Genomic DNA, 27,966 nt, shown 5'->3' on the forward strand with positions numbered 1-27,966 from the left:
TTAATCACTTTTTGCTGTTTCTTGGTTTGGCTGCACGCTATCTTTTAGATAATAACCTACAGATTTATCAACTAATTTTATTGCTTTCAGTAGTTGGTCATTTTTTATCGCGCTGATTGGTACAAATCCAACTAAGTTAAAGTCCTCCACCATTTCAACAATCGATTTTTCCAAGTCGAAAAATTTTTTTTTAATTTTAACAGTTTTTTCGTCGTCAGTAGGCTCAACTTTGTTTGCCAAATAGACCAGGTTGTCTAACTCACTAGCTTCCAAATAATAATCAAACGCGTAGTCGAGCTGTTCTTCGTTGATCAAATCGCTTTTACTAAAGAAATTCAAAAAAGGAAACGGCAAATGTATTTGTATCGATAACGCTAGCAGCAGCGAACTGATGTATTGGTGGTGTTCTTTGCAAAGAGTGCTGTCTGTTATGTTAACTACGCAAAATCTGATTCCATGTTCTTTTTCGTTAATCTCTTTTAAAATAGAAATTATTGAATTGTCGTTTACGTATAACTCTACCTGGCCGGGGCAGTCAAAAATGTAGTACAACTGCAACTTACCCTTTTTTTCTTTGACTTCTTTTATTTTTTTTTTTAGCCAATTGATATTATTTTTTAAGTATTGCATTGCATACAAAAACGATCCATTAGGACCCAGCTCGAACTTCTCCATAATGTCTTCCAGCTTAATCAGTTCACGCACGTCAATATCAGGCTCCAAAACCATATAGTCGTTATTAGCAGCGTCCTGCTTATGTACCCTGTAGTCTTCCGTAGCAATTAAATCATTCGCAAAATCTAAGTTTATTACAACGCACTCGCGATTTAAATTTTTAAGAATATTTTGTATCGCTATGCAATATGTTGTTTTTCCGGATCCTGGAGCCCCAATAACGACTTGTCCAAACTCAACCATTCTCCTATTGACCGTAGAGAATTTTTTATCTTATGTAGCAAAAAAATTTTAATTTATAATCGAAAATATTTTATACTGTACATGGCTTACTAGAAATGCCAATCCAAGTAAATACAAAATTATAGCTTATAGTTAAATTTATATATATACGGTTTCTGCTTCGTTACACATTTATCAATAACTTATATCGAAAACGTATAGACCAGGCTTTTTTACCTTACACACTTTCCATCGTCCCAGACGATTTTCGGTGGCAGCACTAACGAGCAACTTTTTTTTGCAATCAGATGTACTCATACTAGTAACGATTCCATCGACGGCAAGAGTATCCAAAATTTCGATTAATGGGCTTGGTTCAGCTTGAACCTTTAGGACAAATATTTTTCCACAACTCGTTCCAATAAAAAACACGTCCGTATGCAAGACACTTGTCATGCTGACAGCCCATTCGTCGTCAACCGTTTCCAGCTGTATCTGCATCAAACATTTTTTCGCCGATAGCGAAAACAGCTTTACTACGCCATCCACTGTCACAGTGACAAAATGCTTTTTATTGATCAACTTGACACAGTCTACAAAATTTTCAACTTCCAAAATGATATGTTTTTTAAGTTTTAAGTTCCAGTACCGAGCTGTTTTATCTTCTCCACAAGAAACTATAAAGTTTTCTGAAAAACTATCCAAACTGTTAATTGACGATATGTGTCCGTAGTGAATTTCCTCTAGTTCCATTGTTTGCAAATTCCAAACCACAATTTTAGCGTCTTGGCCGCACGAATACAGTTTAGTTCCAATCGCTTTAAGCGCGTAAACGTCGCTTTGATGCTCAGCCAAAGTATGTTTCAAGACGAAATCATCTGATTGAACGTTCCAAACATATATGTTACCGTCAGCCCCAGCAGAAAACAAATATATTCCGTTCAGTGCCATCTCTAAAACGTATATTGGTTTTTCTTGTATCTGAGGGAACCGTAAAACTTTCTTGTTTGTAGGATTGATGCAGTATATATCTCCACTTTTAGTTGAACAGTAGTATCGAGACCCACAGTCAGAGTCAGAATTTTGTGAAGCGTAATCTTTATTAATGTTATTTGAAGCGACTGACGTGATCACCTTTTTTTTTAATGGTGAGTAAAAAGACACATTTTTGTTAATACTAAATGAATTGGATATGCTAGTAATAATTATGTCTTGATGCATTCCCAAAAACAAAAGTTTGCTGATCGCTTCAACGCCATCTTTACTTGAATCTAGTCCATGTTGAACAAGTAATTTTTTTGCTAAGAGCATTCGGCGTTCTTCAATTGATATAACATGTTTGGTTTCTTCTTCGATCTCCGAATCAGATGCGAAGGATTCGACACTGGTTATGCTAACATCAGACAAATTACCATCTATTAAGTCTTCATCATGCAGCGCGTTCTTTTTCATGAAAAGAAATAAATTTTAGCGACCACAGAAAATGGAATGCTAGTTTAAACAAAAAAAATGATAGTCGCAAAAAAAAAAATTTATAAAACCTATTTCATAAGAAATAAAAAAATCCTAACCCTAGTAATTAATGAGTGATGAATGTAAAGAATCAACTCGCGTACAGAAAGACCGTCTGAAAAGAAACAAAGAGACCACACCTCATTTGAATAAAAAGTTCAAGAGTTTAACTGCCCAGAACGAGTTCAATCTCGGATACAATGAGTCATCTAACTGGCTTACGAATCAACCTTTTTCTGCAAATTATTACAAAATTTTAGAATCACGAAAACAACTCAAATCTTTTGAAGTTCGTTATGATTTTGCTAAGAGTCTTTCACAGACTAAAGCTTTGATTGTTTCCGGAGAAACAGGTTCAGGAAAAACTACACAGTGTCCGCAGTTTGTTCTTAAAGCAAATCTAGCATTCGGAAAAAAAATCGTGGTAACGCAGCCACGAAGAGTAGCTGCTATTTCCGTTGCAGCTCGTGTAGCTGAAGAACTTGACGTTGAACTAGGGCAGGAAGTGGGGTACAAAGTACGATTTGAAGCGAACTGTTCTGAAAGATCTTCAATAGTGTCTTGCACCGACGGATTACTTTTGCGAGAAATTCAAACTAACACAGACCTTGAAGACTGCGGGGTTGTAATTCTTGACGAAGCTCACGAAAGAACATTGGACACAGATATTTTGTTTGGATTATTGAAAGAACTATTGAAAAGACGCGACGATTTCAGAGTCATCGTAATGAGTGCAACGATGAATATTGACAAATTTTCGACGTATTTTAATGCTCCTGTTTTTCATATTAAAGGACGTTTCTTTGCTGTCAAACTAGTTTATACGGAAAAACCTGTAAAGGACTATTATAAAGCAACAATAGACACCGTCCTCAAGATTCACTTAAACGAACCTGAAGGTTCTGTTTTAGTTTTCTTGACGGGAGAAGACGAGATAGAAAAAGCTAGATCCGAACTCGAGGATATTTTTTCTCAACTCAACCAAGAAAAATACGGTTCTGTACATATAAGTGTAATCTACAGCTCGCTTTCTCCGCAACAACAGCAAGAAATATTTTTGCCTTGTCCTCAAGCGAAGAACGCTAAAGGGCGTCCAAACAGGAAAGTCATCATTGCAACTAATATTGCCGAAACTTCAATTACAATTAACGAAATCAAATATGTCGTCGACTGTGGGTATTCAAAACAAAAAATTTACGACCCAAAAACTCGAATCGATAGTTTGCACATCCACCCCATCTCTCGTGCAAATGCAATACAAAGAGCTGGAAGAGCTGGTAGAACGTCACCTGGAGTTTGTTACCGCCTCTATACGGAGCATTCGTTTGAGCATGAAATGCAAGAACGTGCTTACCCTGAAATTCTCCGATCCAACCTGACGGCCGTTATTTTGCACCTGATGAACATTGGAATCAAAAACTTGGTAGAATTTGACTATTTAGAAGCTCCTGCGCCGGAAACACTGATGAGAGGTTTGGAAGAGTTGTACTATTTGAACGCTCTCGATTTTGATTGTAACATTACTGAATTCGGAAAAAATTTAGCCAAGTTACCGCTAGATCCTCCTTTAGCAGCATTAGTTTTAAAAAGCGAGCATTACAAAGTTTGCAACGAAGCCATAGCTTTAGCTAGCTTACTTTCGACTGCAATGCCTTCATTATCAGAGAAAAAAACAAAACAAAATCCCAATTTAACGTCTCACTCAAGCGACCATTTAGCTTTGGTTAAAATTTTTTTTTCCTATTTGGAAAACAAAAGGTCACGTTCTTGGTGTCGGACAAACTGTTTGAACGAACGCGTTTTGTTTTCAGCCTATAGAATCTACAAACAGCTGGTTTCCTTAGTCAACAAATTTTTCAGCTTTGATGTCACAGTTGACTACAAAATTCCAGACTCGTTTGAAAAAAAACGGCTTGTAAATTTCAAAACCTGTTTGGTAGCCGCGTTTTTCAACCGTATAGCGATTAAAATAAAAGAGAATAAATATAAAACACTGTGTGATGGTTCAGTAGCTACAATTCACCCAACCTCGCAGATTTCAATACAACCGAAATGTGTTATTTATAACAACCTTTTGCAAACCTCCAAAACATTCTTGTGTACAGTCAGCGAAATTGATATAGGCCTTCTTAAAAATCTCATGCCCGATTATTTCGAATTGATCGCCAAAAATATTACTAGTTCGGAAATCGTCTCTTTCTTGTCAAGTTTTTAGAAATAAATAAATAAATTTTTTCACAAAATTTTCTATACAAATATTTCACAATGGCGCAAAAAGCTATAAAAGGGTCTTCTAAGCCGAAAGAATGTACAAAACGAAAAAACAAACCATGCAGAGCCGTCAACGTAATTAGTAAAGCTGAAAGAATGCTTCGAAAGGTTAGTTTGTAAGCCAGTTATATTATTTTAGAACAAAAAATGCGTAAGCGTCAAAAAAGTCGAGTCTACGCTCGCTGAAAAACTTAAAAAAATAAATTCAAATATCACTATTGTAAAATAATTTATCAAACACACCGACATATAGCTAATTATCCTTGTTTTCCTTGGGTTTTGCATACTTTTTTGTCCATTCACGTGCTATAAAAGGTAAACTGTTTTTTTAACTTACCAGTTGCTTCAGCTTTTGCTGGATCTGTCTTGAAGACTGTGGCAATTTCTTCGTCTAGAGGATCGTTTAATTCAGGCTCACACATCAAAGCTTGGATACTAAGAAGCAAGGTGCGAACTTGCAACGCTGGAGACCACATATCTTTAAGGATGTCGAGGCAAATACGACCCATTTTGTCGATATTTGGATGAAAAATTTTAGTTAAGAAACGCACTCTTGGAGGAACTAAGGGGTAGTCCTGTGTCAAAAACAACTCCAACTCAAATACACCGTTTTCGTAAGGCGTGTCTGGCGCACCGTCGAGCCAAATGTGCAGGTATTTAGGAATTTCTGGATCAACTGTTACTTGAATTCCAGCAGTAGGATCTTTCTGGAGACTCTCGATTTCAATATTACATCTAGTGTCCATTGTTCTTCTCATTTTACTTAATGCTTAGTTTGAGTGATAACGAGTTACGGTCAGAGATAAAAATTAACAGTTAAATAAAAATTGACAACTAAAATTATTTTTTATTTATTACTGACGGCTATATCACACTACTAAAACAGTTGAAAAGATCATTTTGTTAATACCTTCACAAAAGCGTCTAATTAAATATTTATTATGGTTTTGCGCGTTCGCGGTTTATTGTCGTTTAAATTCAGTGAACCCGTGCAAAAATAGCTGTTTTTTGATCATACAATGCTTGGAAGTGAGCAAAAAATTACATGCTTAGTTTTTTTCAGAATTGCTCCTAAACAATATTAGGTCAGATGAGCTCAACTAGTAAGCCACCAATGTCCAAAAGTTTTGGCTGGGCATCCAAGCATTTTCAGACGGTTACAAAAACTAGCATAAGTAAAGATTTAAAAATGAAACCCGTTCAGTCCAAATCTTTTGCAAAATTACCTAATTCAAACGTAGGAATCGCCAAATCTTCGCTTGAGTTAGAGAAATCGAAAGAACAACCAGTAGAAACGCTTAAAAGTGTTACAAGACCTAAAGACAACATTAAATATCTTGACAGTCCAAAATCTAAAGATGTTGCAAAACAAACAGAAGGTTTAAAGTCTAAAGAAAGCTTTAAACGTAAAGATATTTCAGCACCCAAAGAGCATCATGATACTAATGCTGCCAAAATCAAAGATGTGACAAAACTGAAAAATAGTTTATACGAATCAAAAACAGCCCCTCTAGCCGCTAAAGATTCCCCGCGAACATTAAAAGCGCTCAAAAGCGTGAAAAAAGAAAATCTGGGTTCTCCAAAACAAATTACTAGCCCGGGAAAATCAAATTTGTCTGCGCCGCCAAAATCAGAACCTAACATGCCAAAAGAATTACCTATTTCGTTAAAGATGTCGAAAGGTAGTTTCAAGCAAATTGACCCAGCTCAGCCAACGAATGCGCTAGGAAATGCTTCCCTTGGCATTAAAAGTCCAAAACCAGCGACAACCAAGGAAGAAATCTCATTACAACAATTAAAAAAGAACGCAAAACAAGCGGAAGAAAGAAAAACCAAGGTAATGCAACGAAGTTTGACCAAAATAGATTTTTCAATTGAAAAAGATAAACCTGCAGCCGAGACCGATCCGCAACTGCTTGAAAAAAGTCAGCAAACCGAAGACTCAAATCAATATCTATCTGATGCGGCTAGAAGATTCGATAATACACCAGACAGCAACGAATCAGCCAAAAGAATCATTCAAAAAATTAATGAACTTATGGTAGTTGGAGATGACAAAGAAAAGTTTTTAAAGCTTATTAATCTTTTTTCTACTATCAACAAACAAATCAAAATTTTTAACTCTGACACAGAACTGCCAGAAGAAAATATTGCAGGCAACGCCATTACTGACGCAACAACAAGTCGAACTCAAAATGCAAGTCCACGTAACGATCCCGCAGACGATCCAAATAGAAACTCAACAGAAACCAATGAAAAAGCTATAACATCCACGTTCGAAGATTCAAAATCTGCGGAATCTATGCCAAGACATTGTTCTAAACATGCTCGAGAGTGTTACACCGATGTAGTTGCATACCACCCACCTGAGAAAATGCCAGAGGACGGAAAAAACAGTTCGTCAACCTGCAATCTGGATTTGAGTTTCACAGATTTAACATCCAAACAAGCTGTAGCCGACGCTTTATTTGAGAATGCCTCCAAGCTAATTCCAATGTTGCAATTGGCACAGTTTCACGCTTTTTCAAAAGCGTACCCCGAAGTCGCAAGTCAGATGTTGAAAGACATTTCAAACCATAAAAAAACAAAGATACCTGATGACATAGCTCAAACGCTTTCGGAAAATACATCATCATCGATTGAATCCGAGCTGAACTCACTGATCGACATTATGGAGGAAAGCAGCAGTGAAAACAAAAAAAAATCTAAAAAATATCGCTATAAATCTAGAGGAGAAAACAGCTCCAGTGTCAAGAAAGAGGTGATATCCAGCACTGGAACGTCAATTTCGTCTGATGTTTCTATTGAATTTAGCGACTATTGCAGCAGCGATTTTGAACAACTTGGAAAAACGACTTCTGCCCGTGATATACATTTGCGGTCTAAAGATCTACACGATGCCCAAGTCAGACAATACCTTCGCAAGAAAGCTCATTATAAAACCAAATCCGTCAAGGATTGTACTCTTAATGATTGTTTAAATTTTTTAATTCCATCAAAACACAACATCAAAGAATGTAATATTTGCACAAACTTAGGGTTCAACGATGTGCCATTGATGCCTTAAATCTTTTTAGTTTTTAACTGCGGTCTAAAGTCAGCTATTACAGCATAATTTTCTTTTTTACTTGTAGAGTTAAGACTAACTAAAGGATTGATTGCACGCATCATGACGCTTACAAGTGAAGCAGAATGCTGTTCTAACGTTGCAATCAACAACTTAGTTCTTAACCGCTCAGTAGGAGACAAGAAACAGGCAGGACAGTTTTCTGTGATGATTGGTAAATTATTCTTCGTAGCGAAGGCTGCTAGCTCCGCTTCGCGGATATAAACCAACGGACGAACAATTTTAGCTAGGTAAGTAGTGCCTGCCTCGCAATCTCTGGACGCTGAAGAATCTAAGTCAAACATAACACACTCAGTTTCATACGCAGCCTTCATGGTATTGAGAGATCCGCTGTAGAACAAATTCATCAAAAAACTTTCGACTATATCGTCTTTATGCTGTCCTAGCGATAATACGTTGTAGTTTTTTTCTTTCATTGTAGCATAAATTAAACCGCGTTTCATACGTGCACAAAAAGAACAGAGCTTGTTGACTTTAGTTTTGCTCTTAGCAACCTCATAAATGGGATATTTCACGTGATAGTAAGGAACGCCAAAACTTTCAATGTAAGCCTTCAACGGAGACGGATCGTAAGTAGGCATCATAGGGTCAATGGTGACAACACCCAGCTTGAATTGGGAACGCGACCGTTTCTGAAAGAAAAGCCATAAGTGAAACATGGATAATGAATCTTTGCCGCCTGAAACACCGATTAAAACATTGTCACCATCTTTTACCATTTTAAAATCATAAATTGCTTTAGAAAACTTTTTTTTTAACTTGTTGTCGATTACTATTGGATTCAAACCAAAATTTAAATTGCTCACAACTTTTGTTGCAGTGGCAGGCACTTTTTCAACTGGATCTGAACCATTTTTCCCGCTTAGCAACGGACATTGGAATGCCTTATTATCAATCTGAGTTACTTGCTTAGAATATTCATTTAAGCTGTCGTTAAACGGCTTTAATTCATCTACAGCAGAGCCTGTATGGACGTCACCATCAACAACGGAGTTTTCTAAAAAGCTTTCATTTTGATCATTGACAGACAAGTCTTTTGAGTAAACAAGTTTTTGCAAATCAATTTGCGGTTTTGCAGATGTTTTTACACTCAACAACCGACAGATCGCTTGCATGCCAAGCTTTCTATTACTAGATCGCTCGAAAGCGTTGCCGAAATCGAGAACTTCGAAGGGCGAGTCTTCTGGCCTTTTACAAAAACTGTGTTGTGAGTTTTTAAGTATCGGTAAATAACCAAAAGAGGGATTCTTACATACACAAGGCTCACTCCATTTATTGCTAAACAAAGAGTAATAAGAATCACTAGGGAGAGCAAACCACAAAAGTCTAATAAATTTGTCGTCTAACGTGGCTCGCAAACTTGGATTTTGAGTTATCAGAACTGTTTTGCTTCCAACAATATGTTTTTCTTTTGTTTTTAATGTATCAACAAATTTGTTGCAGACACTGAAACGCTCAGAATAATTTATAGTCGAATCTAAATTTAATTCATCAGATGTAACGGTCTTGTTTGACAGAAAATCTTCAGGAAGCCATTTAGAAAACAAATTGCGCTGAAAATACACACAAGACCACGAACCAAGTTCAACGGAAAACGAATATATAGAAAGTAATTTCCATCCATGTTCGGCAATCCACAACAGGGCGTTAGCTATGTAATCGATTTGTTCGTCGCTCTGTGAAAAATGCAAAGAAACACGACAAAAACCTGGTCGAAAAATTTCTAAGTTCGACTCTTCTAGACAGCGAAGAAAAACAGATGAAAGATCATTTTCGTAATTAAACCCTAGCAGATACTGTGTCCAAATAGCGGCGCAACTACATCCAGCTCTAGATTGGATTCCAAAGAAGTCATTCAACAAGGTAGAAACGAAATTATGATGCAGATACAAGCCATTTTTAGCTCTGGAATTTGCGTAAATTTTATTTGTGCCACTGACTTTGACAAAATCAGATGCGGTAGTGTGTACAGTTAAGTTGTTACCGTATTTAATCAAAATACCAAAACAAGGTTTTCGAACGTAATTCACAGCATGACCGTTAGGGTCACAAGGCAATACGAGTGATCCAATTACTTGGATGTTGTCAGCCTTAAGAATGGTCGAAAGAAACCTTTCTACGATCAAGTTGCTGCGTTTGTTTATATACGCGTAGTCAAACTGTTTCAAAACGTTAAAAGCGTACCCAACTCGAATACAGCCAACCAAGTTTTGTGTTCCCGGTTCATTACGTTTTTCCAAGTTAAAATTGTAAAGCACAGAGTTGCTATTAACGTATCTAACAGTGCCTCCACCAGGATGTGGCACAGTTTTGCTGTTAAGCAGGTTTTTCTTTAGGATCAAGACACCTGAAGACCCTGGACCTCCTAAAAGTTTGTGTGGTGATAGGACGACTGCATCAAGGGGTTCTTTTCCTGGATAGGAAAAAAAAATCTCATTGTACCCAAGTGAGCTTGCAAAATCCCAGATGCCAACAGCTGAGTACTTATGCAGCAGTTCTGAAATATAATTCGCATCTACATGGATTCCGGTAATATTCGAACAAGCGTTAAATACAGCTAAAATAGTTTTCTTGGAGTTAAAGTTTGATTCACAGATGCGTTTCAGTTTATACTCTAACTGACTCAAGTTAAACATGTTATGCTCATCAAACACTGTCACATATTCATAGTGAAATTTAACAGCCACGTTTACACCGTCATAAACTATGTAATCTTTCAACTCGACGAACGGTAGCATGCAAGAGTGGTGATTTCGAATGTCTATCAAAATGAAAACGTCTCTAACTTCCAACTCAAGTTGGATTTCGGATTTATTGCTCGCATCATTATTACAGCTATTCAAGTGGTTACGCAGCGTGGTTTCGTTTTCAAGATGTAAGCCACATGAGTTACATTCAAAAGTGTGCCACCGCGTTTCGGAATAGTTGTTCTGGCTAAAGCGCCAAGTCTGCTTGTGAAATATGGAAATCAAACGTTCCAAAGCGCTTGTTGCACCTGAACCTGCGAAAATCAAAGCATCATCGTTAGAACAGTGTAGATGATCTTTGATGATTTGTCTGCTGTGCTCTATAAAATTCTCAGTATCCAAGGCTAAAGATTCAGTGATGGAATGCGTGTTGCCGTAATAAGGCAAAATATTTTTGTTAATCGAATTTTCAACACATCTTAGGGGCAAGCCAGTTGCCGTGTAGTCAGCATATATACACTTTTGCTTTCCAAGAACACTATGTGTGTAAGCGTTTTGCACAAACAAATTTCTCCTGATTTTCAAACAAAGTTCGTCGTAGTTTTTTTCGCTTTCCAAATCAACAGCATTTAACATTTTAGCAACTGAAAAATGCGAAAAATTTTTTAAAAAGATATGTTATAAATTAATTTAAGAAGTAGCAGACTAGGTTAAAACAGTAGACTAATGTAGAAACAAGCTGTTATGTGGTTTTGGCAAAACAAAAAGCAAATAGTTTAAAATATTTCCTAGAAATTTCATGTTTTTTAGAAATAAAAAAATAATACACGCTAAAAAGTTTTGTAGCAAATGAGCCAGCCAAGCAAACTAAGAGCTTTTTTAAATAAACGGAAAGAATCCAGTACTACTCCAAAAGCCAGTGTTTCAAACAAGGAACCTAATTCTTTTGAAGACGAGTGGAACTCCGACATCGATCTCAAGGTTACCGCAATCCCACAAGCCTTTACTGAAAGAAGCGACGACGAAGATGAAGATATCATTTACGAACATTTGGAAAAAAATAAACCCATCTGGGATAAAAACACCACAACCAAACTGATTGAAAGCACAGAAGAAGCCTCCGCTGGCAAAAAAACTGCAGCAATCGCTCCACAAGCTCAGCCAGGACTTTCATCGCTCAGTTCGCTTGTCAGTCTAGAAGGCTTGACGGCGCTCAAGCTCAAGACGACCAGTGCGAAAGTGTACGACTACAAGCCTTTAGACGAGGTCGCTGTTTCAATAAAACCGGAATCTTCGCAAAACGCAAGTAAATCTACAAATAAAAAAAAAAACAAAGATAAGAAAGACAAAATATCGATTTTTCAGGATATCCAAAGTAGAAAACCGCTTACTTCAAGCGATATTTGGAGCGTTGTAGGCAACTACCAAACACTCAGCACCAAGCCAGTGTCGTATTGGTCTTCTCTGGCGCTTTGATTTAATTTATGCAAGCTTTAGAACAAAATACGCAAATACGAGAAAATTAGTAAAACTCACATCACCTCAGCAATCTGAGCTTCATTGACTCGTAGCCAAGCGTGATTATGTGGCACCGTTTATTTTTCCTTTTCCAATATGTAACTTACGCTACGTTTAACGTAAATTTTGCCGTCGAACCTGGTAACTGTATATGCTTGTTGAACTTACTCTAATATGAACACTTTGTGCAGCTCCTTCAGAAACTTTTGGATTTTAGCGTGAGTAATGTCTAGGTAAGAGATTTTTTGATTTTTAAGTTTGTAGTACTGCAAACACAGCGATTCGAGACCTAAAATAAATCGTTAATGGTTAGATATGCCAGACATTGACCACTAGCCAACGAATCAAAACATACTTGACTCTAAACTCTTGATGTTTTCATGCATTTCCCAGCATCGAGTGTCAGGTTCGGATGTGTACTGTATCAGCAACAAGTATCTCATAAATTTAATATCCTAAAATAAAATTTTGTTTATTCGGTGTTTTTAATTAAATTCTTGATTAAAATTATTAGCACGAAGTGCGAAACGAACCTGCGCTAATAAAAGAAATTTACGAGGCGATAAGTTCAATCATAGTGACAATGTTCATTTCGGTTTAATGCGAGACTCCAAAAACTCGTACAAGTCGTTTAGTTTCGATCGGATTTTTCCATAAACCGATTCGTAGGTTTGTTCCGCCAGATTATTGAGTCGTCGTACTTTAGTGTAGCCCGTTAACGTATCGCGTCGTAGTTTTTCCAACATTAAGTTGACTGAATAACGTTTTTTATTTATAGCATTTTCTCCGTTTTTTATGGATGGTGTTGTGCTAGACAAAAGGTTCTTAAAACTGTCCAACTCGGAACTAGTGTCTAAACTACAGTTGGCCTCGCTATCGGTAAACAACGAATAAGAATCTTTGAAATCGTAACCGATGTTCACTACAGACTCAGTTATGAGCGAATTTGAATTTCTGTTTGAGTTTTTGAAATAACTGAACATTTGTCTGTTTTCTAAATAACCGAAAATTGGAGTGACCGACTGAGAATAATTCCCTCTGCTTAAAAATTCGTCAGTGGAAATGAGTTCGTCCACACTAGGCGTCGAACAAAACTTTGAAGTGTTTTTCACGCCGAAACTATCTTGCGGAATTCTTCTAAGTGTTTCGGGCTGGTATTGACGTTTGTTTACAGTAGTTGCTACAGATCTACACGCTTGCTTACTTTTAAATGGATGAATAGTAGCAAAGTCTGATGGGTTTGAAACAATCGGCGTGTTGTCGTCGTCACAGGTACAAATTCGATTAAACATCACGTCGTCACAATGTGAAATTTCAATAACTTCTGGCTTTTCGTTAAATTTACACGTTTCGCTGTTTATTATTGGTGGAGATTCCGGTTTAAAAATAAATTTACCTGGACGTGGCAAAATTTCGGAAAGACACTCTGCACGGTCATACGTCATTTTAATAATTACGAAACTAGCTTGAGAAAGGTCTTTCACATTAAATTTCTGCAAAATACTAGACTTTAATAAATTTAGTTTGAACTTGCATTCAACTGAGTTATCAATAATCTCTAACTCGTCTGCTTGATTAAAGAATATTTCTAGCATAAATTCAAATTTTGAAGAATCTTTTTTGTCTGCCTGGAATATCAAAACGCTTAAAGGCATGATGAACACAACAGCGTCGAACACGAAACAGCTGTTTTGTTTTTCATTAAGGAGTTGTAAAATCTCGATTTCTACTTCTGTTTTCGAATAAACCTGACCAATTTGTTTTTTCGATAAAAAAAATCGATGAAATTCATATTCAACTAAATGTTTCTCGAGATCAAACAAACATGATAATAAAAACTCATCAGTTTCATCGTGTTGACTCGTCAATAGTTTATGTACTCGCGTTTTAACATGATCTAAAGCACGGTTTTGCTTTGTTTCTTTTTCATTTAACACACGAACGATTTTTGTTGCTAAAATGCATAGTTCAATATCGCAAGGTTCAATAATGTACGAAAATAACATTTTCGTAAATTTTTCGTCATAAATTAAATTATTGCAGTAAAACAAGTCATTCACTGTTACCCAAGATAACAATAAATCAAGCAGTAAACGAACCGTTATAATAGCGTTCATAGCTAAATCTTCGTAAGTGTTGTCAAAAAACTTGTTTACATTTAAAACCGCATCCTTTAAAATATTTCCAACAGGAATCACTTCTTTTAGCTGTAAATATTGCATATTCGATTGAACAACGCGTTGGAATTGTTCACAAATAAAAATAATACAAATATAACCTAAATTTTGGTTCAAAGCACAGTTTGACAAAAGTTCAATTATTGACCAAACGGAGCTTGATACGTTATCCTCGGATAACTCAAAGTAATATTTAATAGCCTTGAAGGCATTTTCCCAAGCTTCAGTTACAATTGAGCATTTAATATATGATATGATTTTTGCAGACACCGATTCAGTTGAAAGTAGCCTTGGAATTTCATCTTCGCGATTTTCAAATTTTTTTAATTCTTCTAGTACACGTAACACGGACGACGACGATCGTGATTCAAATAGTTCTTTAATCTGCAAATATTAATTCTGTGTCACTTACATATGTCAGTGGTTCGTTATACATAGCTCATTAGATAATTTACAAATGAAATGATTTAGTGTATAAATACCACCTTCAGAGGTTTTCCTAAACTTGAAAAACTTTTCTAATGAAATTTCAAAAATAAGTGGATTGAATGAGTCAGCACAGCAAGATATAGAGCTGGAATATGAACAATATGATCAAAATCAATATATCTCTGTTTATTTGGTGTGAAAGTTGTTTAATAGTGTTGATTGAATTTTTTGAAAACTTATTGACATCGTTGTAGTTTAAACCTTGGTTAATTAATATTTCAATATCATTAGTAGTTTTGGCTATTTTATTTGAAATGTGTTTAGATCCCACGCACAACTGGTTTTCAAGTGAAAAATAAGAATCGGACATTATTATTAAACGAATACAAACATAAAGGATCAGTTCTGGAATAATGCTAAACTAATAATGAGTTGAATTCAATAATTTTTTAAAATTATTTGATTATTAGTTTTTTATCCCAAATAGAAGTCTAGCAGAGCCTTGCTTCTTAATAAAGAAATTTAACCACTAAAAACTGGATTTCATGAGTTCACATAACAATTCAGTATTAGACGTCTCAAATATATTTCATTCCAATTCTCCTCATCAAGGGACTTTTCGAATATCAAAGAGTTTATTTGGGTGGAGAAACGGAAAAACGGGTGAAATAATTCAAAACTCTTTCAATAACTTGACAGAGGTCAGGTATTCATTAATCAATCAAACTCAATACGAAATCACTTTTATTTTAAATAACGAAAACTCACTAACCTACTATCCTTTTACTGAGAATGAAATAAAACAGATTAAAAGTTTTTTGGAAAAGTCCTGCTCAATTTCTTTGCATGCTGGTGAAAAATATGCTTGTAGAGGTTGGCACTGGGGTACATATAGAGTAAATAACACACACTTTTGTCTCGACGTCGAAGAAAAAACAGCTTTTGACATCTCAAACGAAATAATTAATGATATTTTTTTTGAAGACAATTCAATTTCTTTAATACTAAATAAAAATGAAAACATCAACGTTCAAGACGGTTGCGAGGTTTCCAACATCACAATTTCAGTTCCAACTTCGAATTCGAATTCACAAGACGCGTTCGAACTGTCGAATTTATTAAAATCGAAGTATCAGTTAAACAAAAACAAAGAAACGTCTATTATATATTCGATCAACTATCTCAATTTTTTTTCGCCTCACGGCCGCTTCGACTTTATTATTTTCCCTACGGCGTTTCATTTGAAAGGATACAGCAATCACTTTAAAATCAATTACACTTCAATCAAAAAAACTTTCTTGATCTACCATAAGTTATGCTACATTTTGATTTTTTTAAATTCACCGATTAAACGAGGAAACACGTCATACACTTACATATTGTTTTCATTAAGTAACTTAGAACCAATGGATCTTACTCTACATAATGTAGAAAACGAAGTGACAAAAAAGTTTTTAAAGGATCATGGCAGTAAAAACAACGAAAAAAACACAGCAACGACGCCTGAGAAGAGTTCGACTGATGATAATCCGATGACTAATGAGCCAACAATTGAGCAAGAACTGTCAGAAACAGCAACTGTACATACTCGAGAATGTGATCTCATCATCAATTTATTGGTGTCTTTTGCAAACCATCCAATAGTGACCAGCGATCCCTTCTTGAAAACACAACGATTTGAACCGATAAGCTGCTCGTACAAGATAAACACTGGAGTATTGTGTCTGCTAGACTCGGAGTTAATATTTTTACCAAAGCCTGTTGTCACCATTTCTCTTTCCGCTATCACCAAGGTCGCTATACATGAAACAAAGGGTAGCGAAACACACTTTTTCCATATAGAACTAGAATCTAAGCACAACATTATATATAAGTTCAGCACAATGCCCAAAACACAAATGACAGACTTGATAAACTATCTAAGTGCAAACAACGTTACGTACAACGTTGAGAACCAATCGTCTAGCGTCGGTAAAGTGAGCGCACAGCTCGACGACGACTCGGACGAGAACGATCATACGTTCGACGAACAAGACGAAAGTGACTCAGACGACAGCTCTTTCAGCGAAAGCGAGAGTGACGCTGATGAATAAAAATAACATCGGTTTAATTTTTCATAATAATTATTAGAAGCATACATATATAAGCTTAATTAAATTATTATTTCTTATATAATTAATTTTTAAGTTGTTTCTAAGTACGAACGGTGTATGTTTGTCTGAAGTGACCTTCAGAGTTCAAAGTACTCAAACCAGCTTCTTTAAGAAGCACGTTGATGCATCGCTCGATCAAGTTTTGAGAAGTAACAGGCGGGTTAAAGCTATATTTAAATAACTGCCCATAGAAGATTCTCATAAATTCTTCAGTGTTTATGTATTGTGATGCGTATGATTCCATTTCTGCGTTTTTGAACGAGAAATATAACCCTGGCCTGGAAGAAAAAAAGTTGCTGTTTACGCCAGAGTGAATCTCTACAGGTAACCCGCGTTGTGTGTCAGTAGGATTTATAAATAAGTTTAGCAACTTCTCAAAAAAAGTTATTACACCAGTGCTGTCTGATTTCTGGATAAATTCGATGTATGCCTCACGGTCGCTATCCATGGAGCTGTGCGACATGATGAAGTCTCGCGCTTTTACGTAAATACGCCACGATAAAGTGGCTGTTTCGGGGAGAATCGGAATGGGCACTGATTTAGGGAGTTTGAGCACGATGTTTTGTTCCGAATTTTTGTTAAACTCACCAAGTTCGTTGGTGCGGATTGACCGGGTAAACAACGAAGTACTCTGCAAATCACGAAGATGACCTATAAATCCTTCGAACCCAAAACCAGGTGCCCTGATTAGTTTTGGAAACCCAAGTATATAATCTTTGTGCTGCGGCTTGACAGTAGACAAGAGTTTACCGTAGAGATTTTGGAATTCTTTATTAAACGAAGTGTCAGGTTCAATATGATCTTTAAGATAACAAGAAATAAGATTAAACGATTTCATGCAACTTTGATCTGCGTTGAAATCGCAATCATCCGTAACAGTTTTTATCGGACAGCTTGTCGAGATTTCGGTTTTCGTAATCATGTTTTCGAACAATTCGCTATCAAATGACTGCAAAACCTTCATTAAAACATTAGTGCACAAATAGTTATTCAAATCGTAAGTATTTGTCGTCTTATCTGTTAGATCAAGCATGTACAGTTTATAGTTGTTTGTAAGGTAACTTAGAAGCGCGTCCGACTGCGCTTTGTTCAGTCCATTCTGCAAAAACTTCTTTACTCCTACGTTTTCCATGAGAGACTTATAAGCCTGAGTGTGACCAGAAAAATAAACACTTTCGCGAAACAAAATCTTGTCTTTCTCCGTTGGAACGCGTTTTTTTAATGAAGTCAACTGAGCTAAGTCTGGGTTGTCTAACAATAAAGAGTTTTTGGAACAATTATCAATACTTGGAGTAAGAATTTCGCCAGATAGAGAAACGTCAGCTGAGATACAATAACATATTAATGTTCCAAACCTCGATAACTTTAAATTATTACTTATTCTTTGCAATTTTTTTCGCATTATCTAGTGCATAAAACTTTAAGAGAATTAATTAAACTATTGGTAGGATTCAAAATATAAAAACATGCGAATTATTTTTATTATTCGCATGGTATTTATTTAGAATTTAATTTTTGGTAAAAATTTTTACCTGGCATTCCAATCACATTTAACAGCGCGTCAAAACACCCGTATCCTGATAAAGCACTGCAAGACGTGAATGTCATGTTTGTATAGTTTTTCAATTCTGCGTAGATCAACTTTTTTATCTGAGATTCGTTAGTAACAGTTAAGTCTTCTTTGTTCAACAATATGATAACTCTCTTTATCTTTTCCAGACTTCGAACTAAAAAGTTCAACGCTTCCAAATCTTGAGAAATTGTTTGGAAGTTTTTAACACAACTCTTATCGATAACGTATACCAAACAGTTGCAATCCTAGAATTTTTATGCTTTGTAACTTACTAAAAAGATATTTACAGTGGCAACAGAACCCCAAGTCGCATTTGAGCATGCTAAACTGGCTCCTGCAGATGCGGTCTTTTTGTTTTTTACCAGATTCACAATTTCGTTAAACCAAACCTGGTTTGCTAAACATTCTTCAAAACTTATCTCAACGAAATTGAGATTAAAATTATATATTTTTTTTATTATTTCGGCGCGACCATCATCATACTGGTTTGATAATGACGTCAGCGTCACTGAAACAGGTACAAAATTTGCGATAATTGTTGGTTGAGTAATTATAAAATCTTCCAATTTCCAACGATAGATCAAACTTGTCTTTCCACTATTTTTTTTACCACAAATGACGATCTTCAATTTACTTCTTATATTACTCATCATACATAAATATTTTTAATTTGTAATATAAGTTGACTGACATAATTAATCTCTAAATTTACACGAAATTAACGCCGATCGCTGCGAGTAACAGTAGGCAACGTTCTCGTTCACATACATAAAATAGAACCGTACGCCGGTATTTGCTTTTTGCATTTAGACTCATACAACGATAATGTTATATCGCCGCTTTTAGACAGATCGAATTCAATAATTGCGTTAGAAAATAAAACCTTATTTAATTCGTCAATACTTAATACGGTTTTTACTAATTGTTTATGGCAACGCGAACCGCTTAACGTTGCGTTTGGAACTACAATCTTATTAGAAACTCAACTTACTTAACAGCAAATCTTTTCTTTTTCCCAGCTTTACAAGATCAATATACGTATAACCCTTCCCTTCCTCGCCTTTCGACATGTTTTCACAAAAAACAATGTTTCCGTTATTGTCCATCGTGAAGAACAAACAATTTTTTCTCGAATTACAAAAATACACACTAGCATCAATGTTATTTTTGTACAGCTCGTTGTTCGATGGAATTACGTCGTCTTCATCACATGAAAACTTAATTTTATCTACGATGCCATAGCGATCTTTAGGTTCAGACAAGATTTTACTTAATTCCAAAATCTAGCGATAATCTGTTGTTAGACTTACTTCCTCAAATGTATTTATTTTGCCAAATGCAGAAACTAAGGCGAATAGTAAATACAGACACATTTAACAAACAGTACAATCAAAGTAAAAGTAACACTATGATCTATTTTTTCAAACAGTATTTTAAGATTAAACAAGCGTTTCAGTTTCTGAAGCGTTAGTTTCAGTACTGTATCTCGATTTTTTTTGCAATTTTTTTTTCTGTATTTTCTTTATTCTAGATGGGTATTCATTATTTTGATTTTTATTTAATTTTTTATCAGCCTGCTCGCTGATTTCCTTGTCCACACGTTCAATGAAAGACTCTACATCTGCGCAGAATTTTTCATCGAAAATTCCTAGATCAGACGCTTGAGATAAAAGTAATTCGTCAATAATAGTGGAATCTACATAATTAGTCAAATTCATTTTTATGGATGGAACTAAAACTAAATTTGCGAAAGCGTCTTCTAATGGTTTGTATATTTCATTTTGGACTGCAGACCTAATAACAAACTCAGCTTCATCGATTATCTCGACTTCGGTTAAAGGATATTTCGTATACAGTTTTGCTGGCATTATAGCTTCATGATTATTGATTAAAATTTTATCAACAGCATCAGTTTTAATGTACGATTTGTCGACTCGATGTCTTAAATACCACACAGATTTAAAATCTTCAAAGGATTTGTATTGATTACATGGTTCAAATTCTTCATTCTCGCTTATCAACTGACAAGTTTGCTGAAAAGGAATTGTATAAATCGTTGACGGTGAATAACAAAATTCTAAAGGGAAAGCTAAACGGTACTCTAATATATAAGATATTTCAATTTTATCTTCTAGCTCCTTATAACTATGAGAAAAAATATTCAAACTAAACAAGTTCTTCCATTCAGGTAAGGAAGAATTAATTACGAGACGCTTTGATTTTCGTATAAACATCAAAAACACGTTTTTTAAATTTAGTAAACTGTCAACAATATGGAGTCGAAAAATTTCTAAAACAATTCCGAACGGTAGTTTGAATAACTGGATATTTTCCAGATCGAGATCAACGCGATAATTCCTGTATCTTTTTGATATACATATATCAAAACTACCATCATACAACACACAAACCTGTTTTGTCCAAGTATTCACACATATTAAACATTGATTCGGATATTTTACCCGTAGATGTTGAGCAAATTCTAACAAAATACTTACGTTTCGAATGGTATTAAAATAGTACAATTTTAAGTTACACGAAAGTTCAGATTTTATAATTTCAAGATTAATTTGAAAATGATGCGGGGAAACGCAAGCTTTATCAATCTAACACATGCTGGCTACACTAACATACCTTGAACCCATTTGAAAACACTAACAATTTTTCAATCCAGCTTTCTTCTAGATTACAACTAGTAGCTGTCTCATTTTTATTTTTAATTTTTGTAGCTTTTTCAAAGTTTAACGTGGCATCATAAACGATGCCCAACTCGTTTAGCTCATCTAATATTTAGTTTATAATAATGCATACCTTTGATAGTTTGCAGAGATATCATACTTCTTATAAATAAATTATATATTACTGAAATCAAATATCAAAATCAAGACTTCACACATAAATAAATTGAAAAACTCTTATTAACACATTACAGGTTTGATTCTATTTAAACCAAAACAAAAACAATTAACAAATCAAATAAGAAGAATATACAAAAAAAATAAAAAAAAAAACTAAAACATGAAAATCAACGAACCAAATCCCAAAGCTTATCCATTAGCTCCAAAAGAGTTAGAAACTGAATTATATAATTTGATTCAAGCTGCTATTAAACAAGGACAAATTAGAAGAGGTGCCAATGAAGCGGCTAAAGCACTAAACAAAGGCAGAGCTGAAATAATCGTACTCGCTGCTGATACTGAGCCAATAGAAATAGTTTTACATCTTCCTTTACTTTGTGAAGATAAAAATATTCCATTTGTATTTGTCAATTCACGTTCTGCGTTAGGTCGCGCGTGTGGAGTAACTAGATCAGTAATTGCGTTAGCCATAACAACAGACGACAGAAGTCCATTGGAAAAACAGATATTAAAAATTAGAGACGCGATAGAACAAATACCTATATAATTACACTATTTCATTTTTGTAACTTTAATTTTTTTCCAAATTTTAAATTTTTTTTGGCTAAAATTTAATTCCGCTTCGTTACCGACGGCCTTGACATGTTCAAAAATAAACCACAAATGATACTTGTAATATGTGGCCCCTCAGGTGTTGGTAAAGGATCATTTATCCATTATATGATGTCTAAATATCCAAACAAATTTAGTCTATCCATTTCTCACACAACTAGAAAACCTAGAACAGGTGAAACCCACGGAGTAGATTACTACTTTGTTACTAAAGAAAAATTTTTTGAAAAAGTAAAGAACAACGATTTTGTTGAATATGCTGAATACAACAAAAATTACTATGGCACAAGCAAAGCGGAAATGTTAAGATGTACAGAACAAAAAGATAAAGTAGTTATTCTTGAAATTGAGATCGTAGGAGCGATGGAAATCAAACGTTTACTCGGAGATAAAGCTAAATACATAAAAGTCATACCTCCAAGTTTCGAAACATTAGAAAAAAGATTACACAAAAGACAAACTGAAACAGATGAGGAAATTTCTGAAAGAATCAAATGGACCGAACAAGAACTCGTTAAAATGGAAGAAATGGAATTTGATGACACAATAATCAGTGACAAACTTGAATCCTCATGCGTCGAATTCGACAAGCTTATACACAGTTATTTATCTAATTAAATTTTATGTTATTTATCTATATAAATTATACGGCATTTACTCTTCGTGCCCCTGGATGATTTGAACCTAGTCCAGCTAAGGATCCACTAGGGCCCATCGATGTAAGTGGGTTTCCACCATAACCCGGTGTGAACAATTTTTCCGTTCCGATAAGTGGAAAGCCATATCCAAAAAATGGGCGATAATAATAAGGGAATGTTACACCCATCAAGTTTCCACAACCATATCGACAATACATTTCTGATGGATATGCATTCCATTGTCCTTCTGTTACAGGCGGTAAAGTTTGGTCAATCTTAAATTCAACTTTTGGCTGCACGGGTTGGGGTTGGGGAATCGTGTAATAATGTTTTTTACCGTGTAATTTTCGTAGTTTTCTGTGATTAGATTCGTCAGCATCGTTAAACTCAATTGATATTTCATTATTTTTTATGTCTTGATTTTCCAAATCAGTAGATCCTTCAGATTTATCATTGTCGTTAAAATTAATTCTTCCTACAAAATTTTCATCAGAATCTTTTAAAGTGGCGTATTCAGGTTCGATAACTATAGTAGCACCGTTGTCTAAAATATACAAATTCATATCTAGCACGGTAACCACTTTAGAAACTTCATAACTTAGAACTTTGTTGAAATCGTCGATCTGAAATTGTGCTGTAGGAAAATAATTTTGAGGATCTAACGTAAACTCGATTATTTTTTTTTTTCCAGTATTCAAGATCTCAAGCATTCCGTACACATTGCTTATAGCAAATACTATAAAAAATGCAAACATTAGAACTGTTTAGTCAGAATTTTAAAATATATAACGAAAAAAAACTTTCAATACCCAAGAAACTAATTTGAAAACAATACACATCACACTAAAAACAATAAAATAAGTAAATTAAGTTTTAAAACAAATTAGACTATAACTAATCAAGGTTCGCCCCAATAATTAATCTGAGGCTGATTGAGCGAACTTATATTGGTTTCGTTTTGATTGGAATTTATTAAGGCCGCTGACGGAGTACCCCAACCGTTAGGCCCCCAGGTGGCGCCTTTAGGAATGGGGGCGTTGATACCCGGGATTTTGTACTGTTTGTAACATGGTAAAATACCAAGCGATTGCATTACATGGATCCACGGGGGAGGCGCGGTTTCGTTTTGTAAGTCGAGCGCTTTTTGTAGTTCGGGCGATAAAACACCAGGTTGATATTTCCCAAAACGTCTTTCCATATCGAACTCTTCGTAAAACAGTTCTCCAAAATTTGTAAGAGCCGGTATAGTTTTATGCACTAAAAATGCGTCATGTAAAACCTGAAAGTCAACATAAAGTTTGTTAAGTTTATTTCGAGACTTATCTCGCTGAATTTGTCGCACAGATTTGTCAGCGAGTTGTTTTAACGAAAAACCCCGAATTTGGCCAATTTGAGTTTCTTCAATGTGAGGTGGTAGTTGATACAAGGGTTTTGCAACAGATCGTTTAATTGACATGAATTTACTTTTCAAACACCAATGGTAAGGAATTGGCACGGTGTTTTTTATCTGTTTTATGCACAATAAAAACTCCGGACATCGAGCAAAAACGTCGTGTGGTTGTACTAATTCGGCTCGCATAGCCTTGAGTTTTAACTCAACAATACTCAATTTTTTTTTTAAGCGTGTTTTTATCGTCGCTGTCGTTTTTAGTATCATGGATTATTGTCGAAATCGAAGTTTCTGATTCATTTTTTTTATTACGTAAAGCATACTCGCGATTATTGAACGATTGTATCGCAGAAATAATATCTTCCATACATAATTGAGAAACTAAAACTTTATAGTGTTTAGGCTGTAATTGTTATTAATAAATACAACAGACAATTATTCTAAATAATTAATTAGTCGGCACGGCTTAGAAAAATTTTACTGATTTTATCTTGTTGAACTTAATTTCAGCATAAAATCAAACTATTTTTTTTTGCTTTAGATTTGGAATGTTGATTTAAGTTTTGAAAAGCTACCCAAAGTGTACATAGATAATTTAATTTTAGTTTCTGACTTTAGCAAACCTCTGAAAAATCGCGCGGTTTACTAAATATGAAATTAAAAAGGTCTATTGCTCCGACTTTTGAGGAACTACTATACACTTCGAGTGTAGACAACTTTATCAATAATATTACGGCCAACGATAATTATATCATATGTACAACGGTAAAAAGTCAAATTCAGAAATTTGACATCAACACCAAACAAAAAACAAACATCAACTACCGTTCACAGTGTGAAATTGCGCATTCATACTTAAACAACGATCAATGTGTATTTTACATTGACAAAAGTTATTTTCTCACTCTGGATCTGAATCCAGTCAGCACGTTATCTGTGTACAAATTGGATTCTCGGGCCGGAGTAGTTTTGGCAACCATTATTGCTTGTAACGAAGTTCTTATTATTCCTACTTTATCTTACACAATTTGTTATAACATGAAGACGGGTACGAACCTTTACTCTACAATTAAAATCTACCAGAACAACAAAACACCAATTTCTATCACTAAAATCAACAACACGGAACTTTATTTACTAGTCTTATTTGTGCCTCCTTCGCCTGAGTATTGCAGAAAAAAACCAAAATTACAGTTTTTATATCTCAGTTTCAACAAAGTGAACCAATACAAAAGCCTCTCAGGCGAACACTTTTACGAACTTGACGAGTCAGTAAGATACATTGTCAAGGCGATCTTCTTATCTCCTGACGAGATTGTATTTTTAGATAATAGGAACTTTTTAAATAAATATAAAATTTCAGTTAGAAAAGTAACACAGAGTAAAAAAATCCATATTTCCTGTCCTTTAGCATTTGAGCTCTATAACAGTTTTTATATCTTAGTAAGCCGAATGAACCGTATTTATTGCTATGATAAATCTTTTTTAAGAATTAGGAAAGCAAAGCTCAAAACTACTGGGTTCCATTTTTACGGAGCATGCACGACATATATACATAAAAATATGTTTTACTTTTCAAGTGACATTGGATTGCACGGAATAAATTTGCATGCGTTTATTGGTGATATTTTGTAATAATTATTGAAATAATAGTAGGTTTTCAATCAGCGAGTTTGAAATCAGAGAAACAAATAGATTGAAACGAATAAGAAGAATAATAGTTTTTCTGTACAGAAAATAAATTTGAAACTTTATTCAATAAAAAGAAATCATTTACAAACTAATTATAGCAAATTCCGTATTAATAATGGCATGTGTGTAATACGCACTACAAAGATATAGTGAACATTTCTTCAGCTTAATTTGAATACGAACAATTTTTGACAATATGGACAATGAAACTGATGTATGGCTGAACCCATTCGATTTTCAAAAACCTCAATCAGCTACAAAACTGGCGTGGATACTCGGGATTGCTAACGCTTTAAATTATTGTTTAGGATACACCTTATTGTTTTCACGAAAATCGACAAAGATGAGTTCGAAACTACAGTTGTACATGATTGTTACATTAGCTTTAGAACCTCTACTTTATTTGTTTATTAGCAGTATTGGTACTGTGATTCTGTTTATTTTTGGACAGGATAGCCTTAGTCATTCATTAGGCATACTTTCTTTGACCAAACAGCTTATGTTGAGTTTAGTGTGCATTTGTATTATGCTGTTAGGTTTTTCCCTAGTTATTGATATATTTTTTCACAACCATGTGTTTGAATATCAACGAATCCCCACTTTTTTTTACATCCTAATCAGTTGGCTCACCGGAACTGCCTACATCATCAACTACGTCCCAGCCTTGAAAAAATTGATTTTTAATCTCCATGATGCTACAAAAGACGGTACTTCTTTGTATTCTGCTATACAGAATGACAAACATTTGTTCATTCGCAATCTGAACTTTAGCAAAGATTACAAATACATTACAGACATGGCAAATACGTTTTTTAACAAAAAGATTGATGAATATTCAGATAAATATGTGAAATTTTAGCGATAAAGCATATGAACTGTCGTTGGAACCATTATTTTAGCTATATAAATTAATTAAATACACAATCGCAGCTTCGAAAACCCAATTATATATTATATATATTATTTAAATAGAACTGACTTCTTTAAGAACAATTCATACTTTACAAGAATCAGAAAAATAGTGAACACAGTAAAATTAACAGTAAACATAGATGTTTATAAAATCTAAAAAAAAGTCAACAACATTGATTAGATTAGTAAACCATTACACTTCTGTCAGAAGTTCTAGGACGGACAACTTTGTTCCAGTTTTTATATAACATGTCGTAAATAATAATGTAATTGTTTCTCGTATCCAAGTCATTAACTTTCATTTGGAACCATTGTTTTTCGTCTAACTCTTTAAGAGCTCGACGGTAATCCTCTACTTTAGGGTACTTTAAAATTTTTGTTAACAGCTTAGCTCTTTGTAAGTAAAACTTAGACGTGTTATCTCTTAACGTAAAAGCAGCCTCCTCAACACGGTTCAATTCGTGAATAACGTCTTCTTGTATCGCAACTCCGAAATTATTACCGTCTTCAATCTTGGGAATGTTTAATTGAATCCAAAGCTTAATGTTGCTAACGATATCCATCATTTCAGTTGCTTCTTGTTTTATGTGGCTGATCCTATCGCATATTTTATTGCTGCTATCAAACTTGAACGAGTAAATATATTTTGGGAGTTTTACAACCCCGTCAATGTACTGATAGTCATCGGTTTTGAAACGTTTAGGTTCTGATTCAGCTGATTCTTCAGTGATTGTATCAGTCAGGACAGAATATATTGGATCATCGTGAGGAAAATCAGAGTTGTCTAGTATGGAAGAAGAGTTACTTGACATCGGTATCAAGTCTTCATATTTTTGCATTTTTTCTGGAATTCTTACTTGCAAGGCGTGCAAAGCATTTTTAGTCACTTGCGTCTTTAATGAAACATAATTTTGCTGAAGTTTTTCATCTGTTGCTTTTAATACTTTCGGCAATTCTATTTCATTCTCTTTACTCATAGTTAGAAAATAAATACTTATTGAAAATATAGGTTTATAATCGCATAAATAAAAATACTGAGTATATATTATTTTTGCATATTTTCGAAAATTTATTATAACTTATTTACTTATCGCAAATGAGTTAGTTACAAGGAGCAGAGCTGTATCTTTTTAATTTATAGTTTTTTTTTTTAATATTTAATTTAATTATAGCTGGATCTATTTTATTCATGCTAGACTGTAAAATGGTTGTTACTTTCGTCAAGTTACTATGAGTCTGAACATTGTGTTTTATGTTATTTATATTTTCTTTTTCTGCCTGTTTACAATGTTTTTGGTTTTCATTATGAAATTGTTCGGTTTCAATCACATGTTTCAGATACCTTTTCCAAACATCATCGATTGTTTTCCTAAAGGAACTAATGTTAAAATTCCAATTTTGATTTAAAACTCCTTTAGATACATTGTAATGAGAGTTTTTTCTGAGATCAATAAACTTGACAGCACTCTCGTTACATTGTTCGCAAGTCTCCACTGACCTTTGAAAATTCGTTTCATTCA

General features: G+C 34.6%; 1 protein-coding gene and 1 pseudogene across 1 annotated transcript; both read right to left on the bottom strand.

Moving 5' to 3' along the window:
• On the bottom strand, positions 1 to 918 carry LOC142597956 (GPN-loop GTPase 2 pseudogene; annotated as a pseudogene).
• A 6,825-nt stretch (positions 919 to 7,743) lies between these two features.
• On the bottom strand, positions 7,744 to 17,693 carry LOC142597957 (uncharacterized). Its single transcript, XM_075734956.1, has 6 exons — positions 17,522 to 17,693; positions 10,701 to 11,138; positions 9,992 to 10,364; positions 9,387 to 9,712; positions 8,097 to 8,840; positions 7,744 to 8,033 (listed from the first exon to the last, which is right to left on the bottom strand). The coding sequence occupies exons 1-6, from the start codon at positions 17,691 to 17,693 to the stop codon at positions 7,744 to 7,746; spliced, it is 2,343 nt and encodes a 780-aa protein (XP_075591071.1).
• Between the last annotated feature and the right edge of the window lie 10,273 nt (positions 17,694 to 27,966).

Source organism: Dermatophagoides farinae, unplaced genomic scaffold, assembly GCF_024713945.1.
Source record: "Dermatophagoides farinae isolate YC_2012a unplaced genomic scaffold, ASM2471394v1 contig2, whole genome shotgun sequence".
Lineage (NCBI taxonomy): Eukaryota > Metazoa > Arthropoda > Arachnida > Sarcoptiformes > Pyroglyphidae > Dermatophagoides > Dermatophagoides farinae.

Bases quoted from the DNA above. Each gene is read 5' to 3' on its own strand.
- LOC142597957 (XM_075734956.1), bottom strand. From the start codon at position 17,693: ATGATTACGAAAACCGAAATCTCGACAAGCTGTCCGATAAAAACTGTT. The intron at 8,841-9,386 runs GTTCGTGGTCTT...TTTACTCAAAAG, and splicing joins TTCGTTTTCCGTTGAACTTG to ACTTGTCTGTCAATGATCAA. The intron at 8,034-8,096 runs GTGTTATGTTTG...CTACTTACCTAG, and splicing joins GGCTGCGTATGAAACTGAGT to CTAAAATTGTTCGTCCGTTG.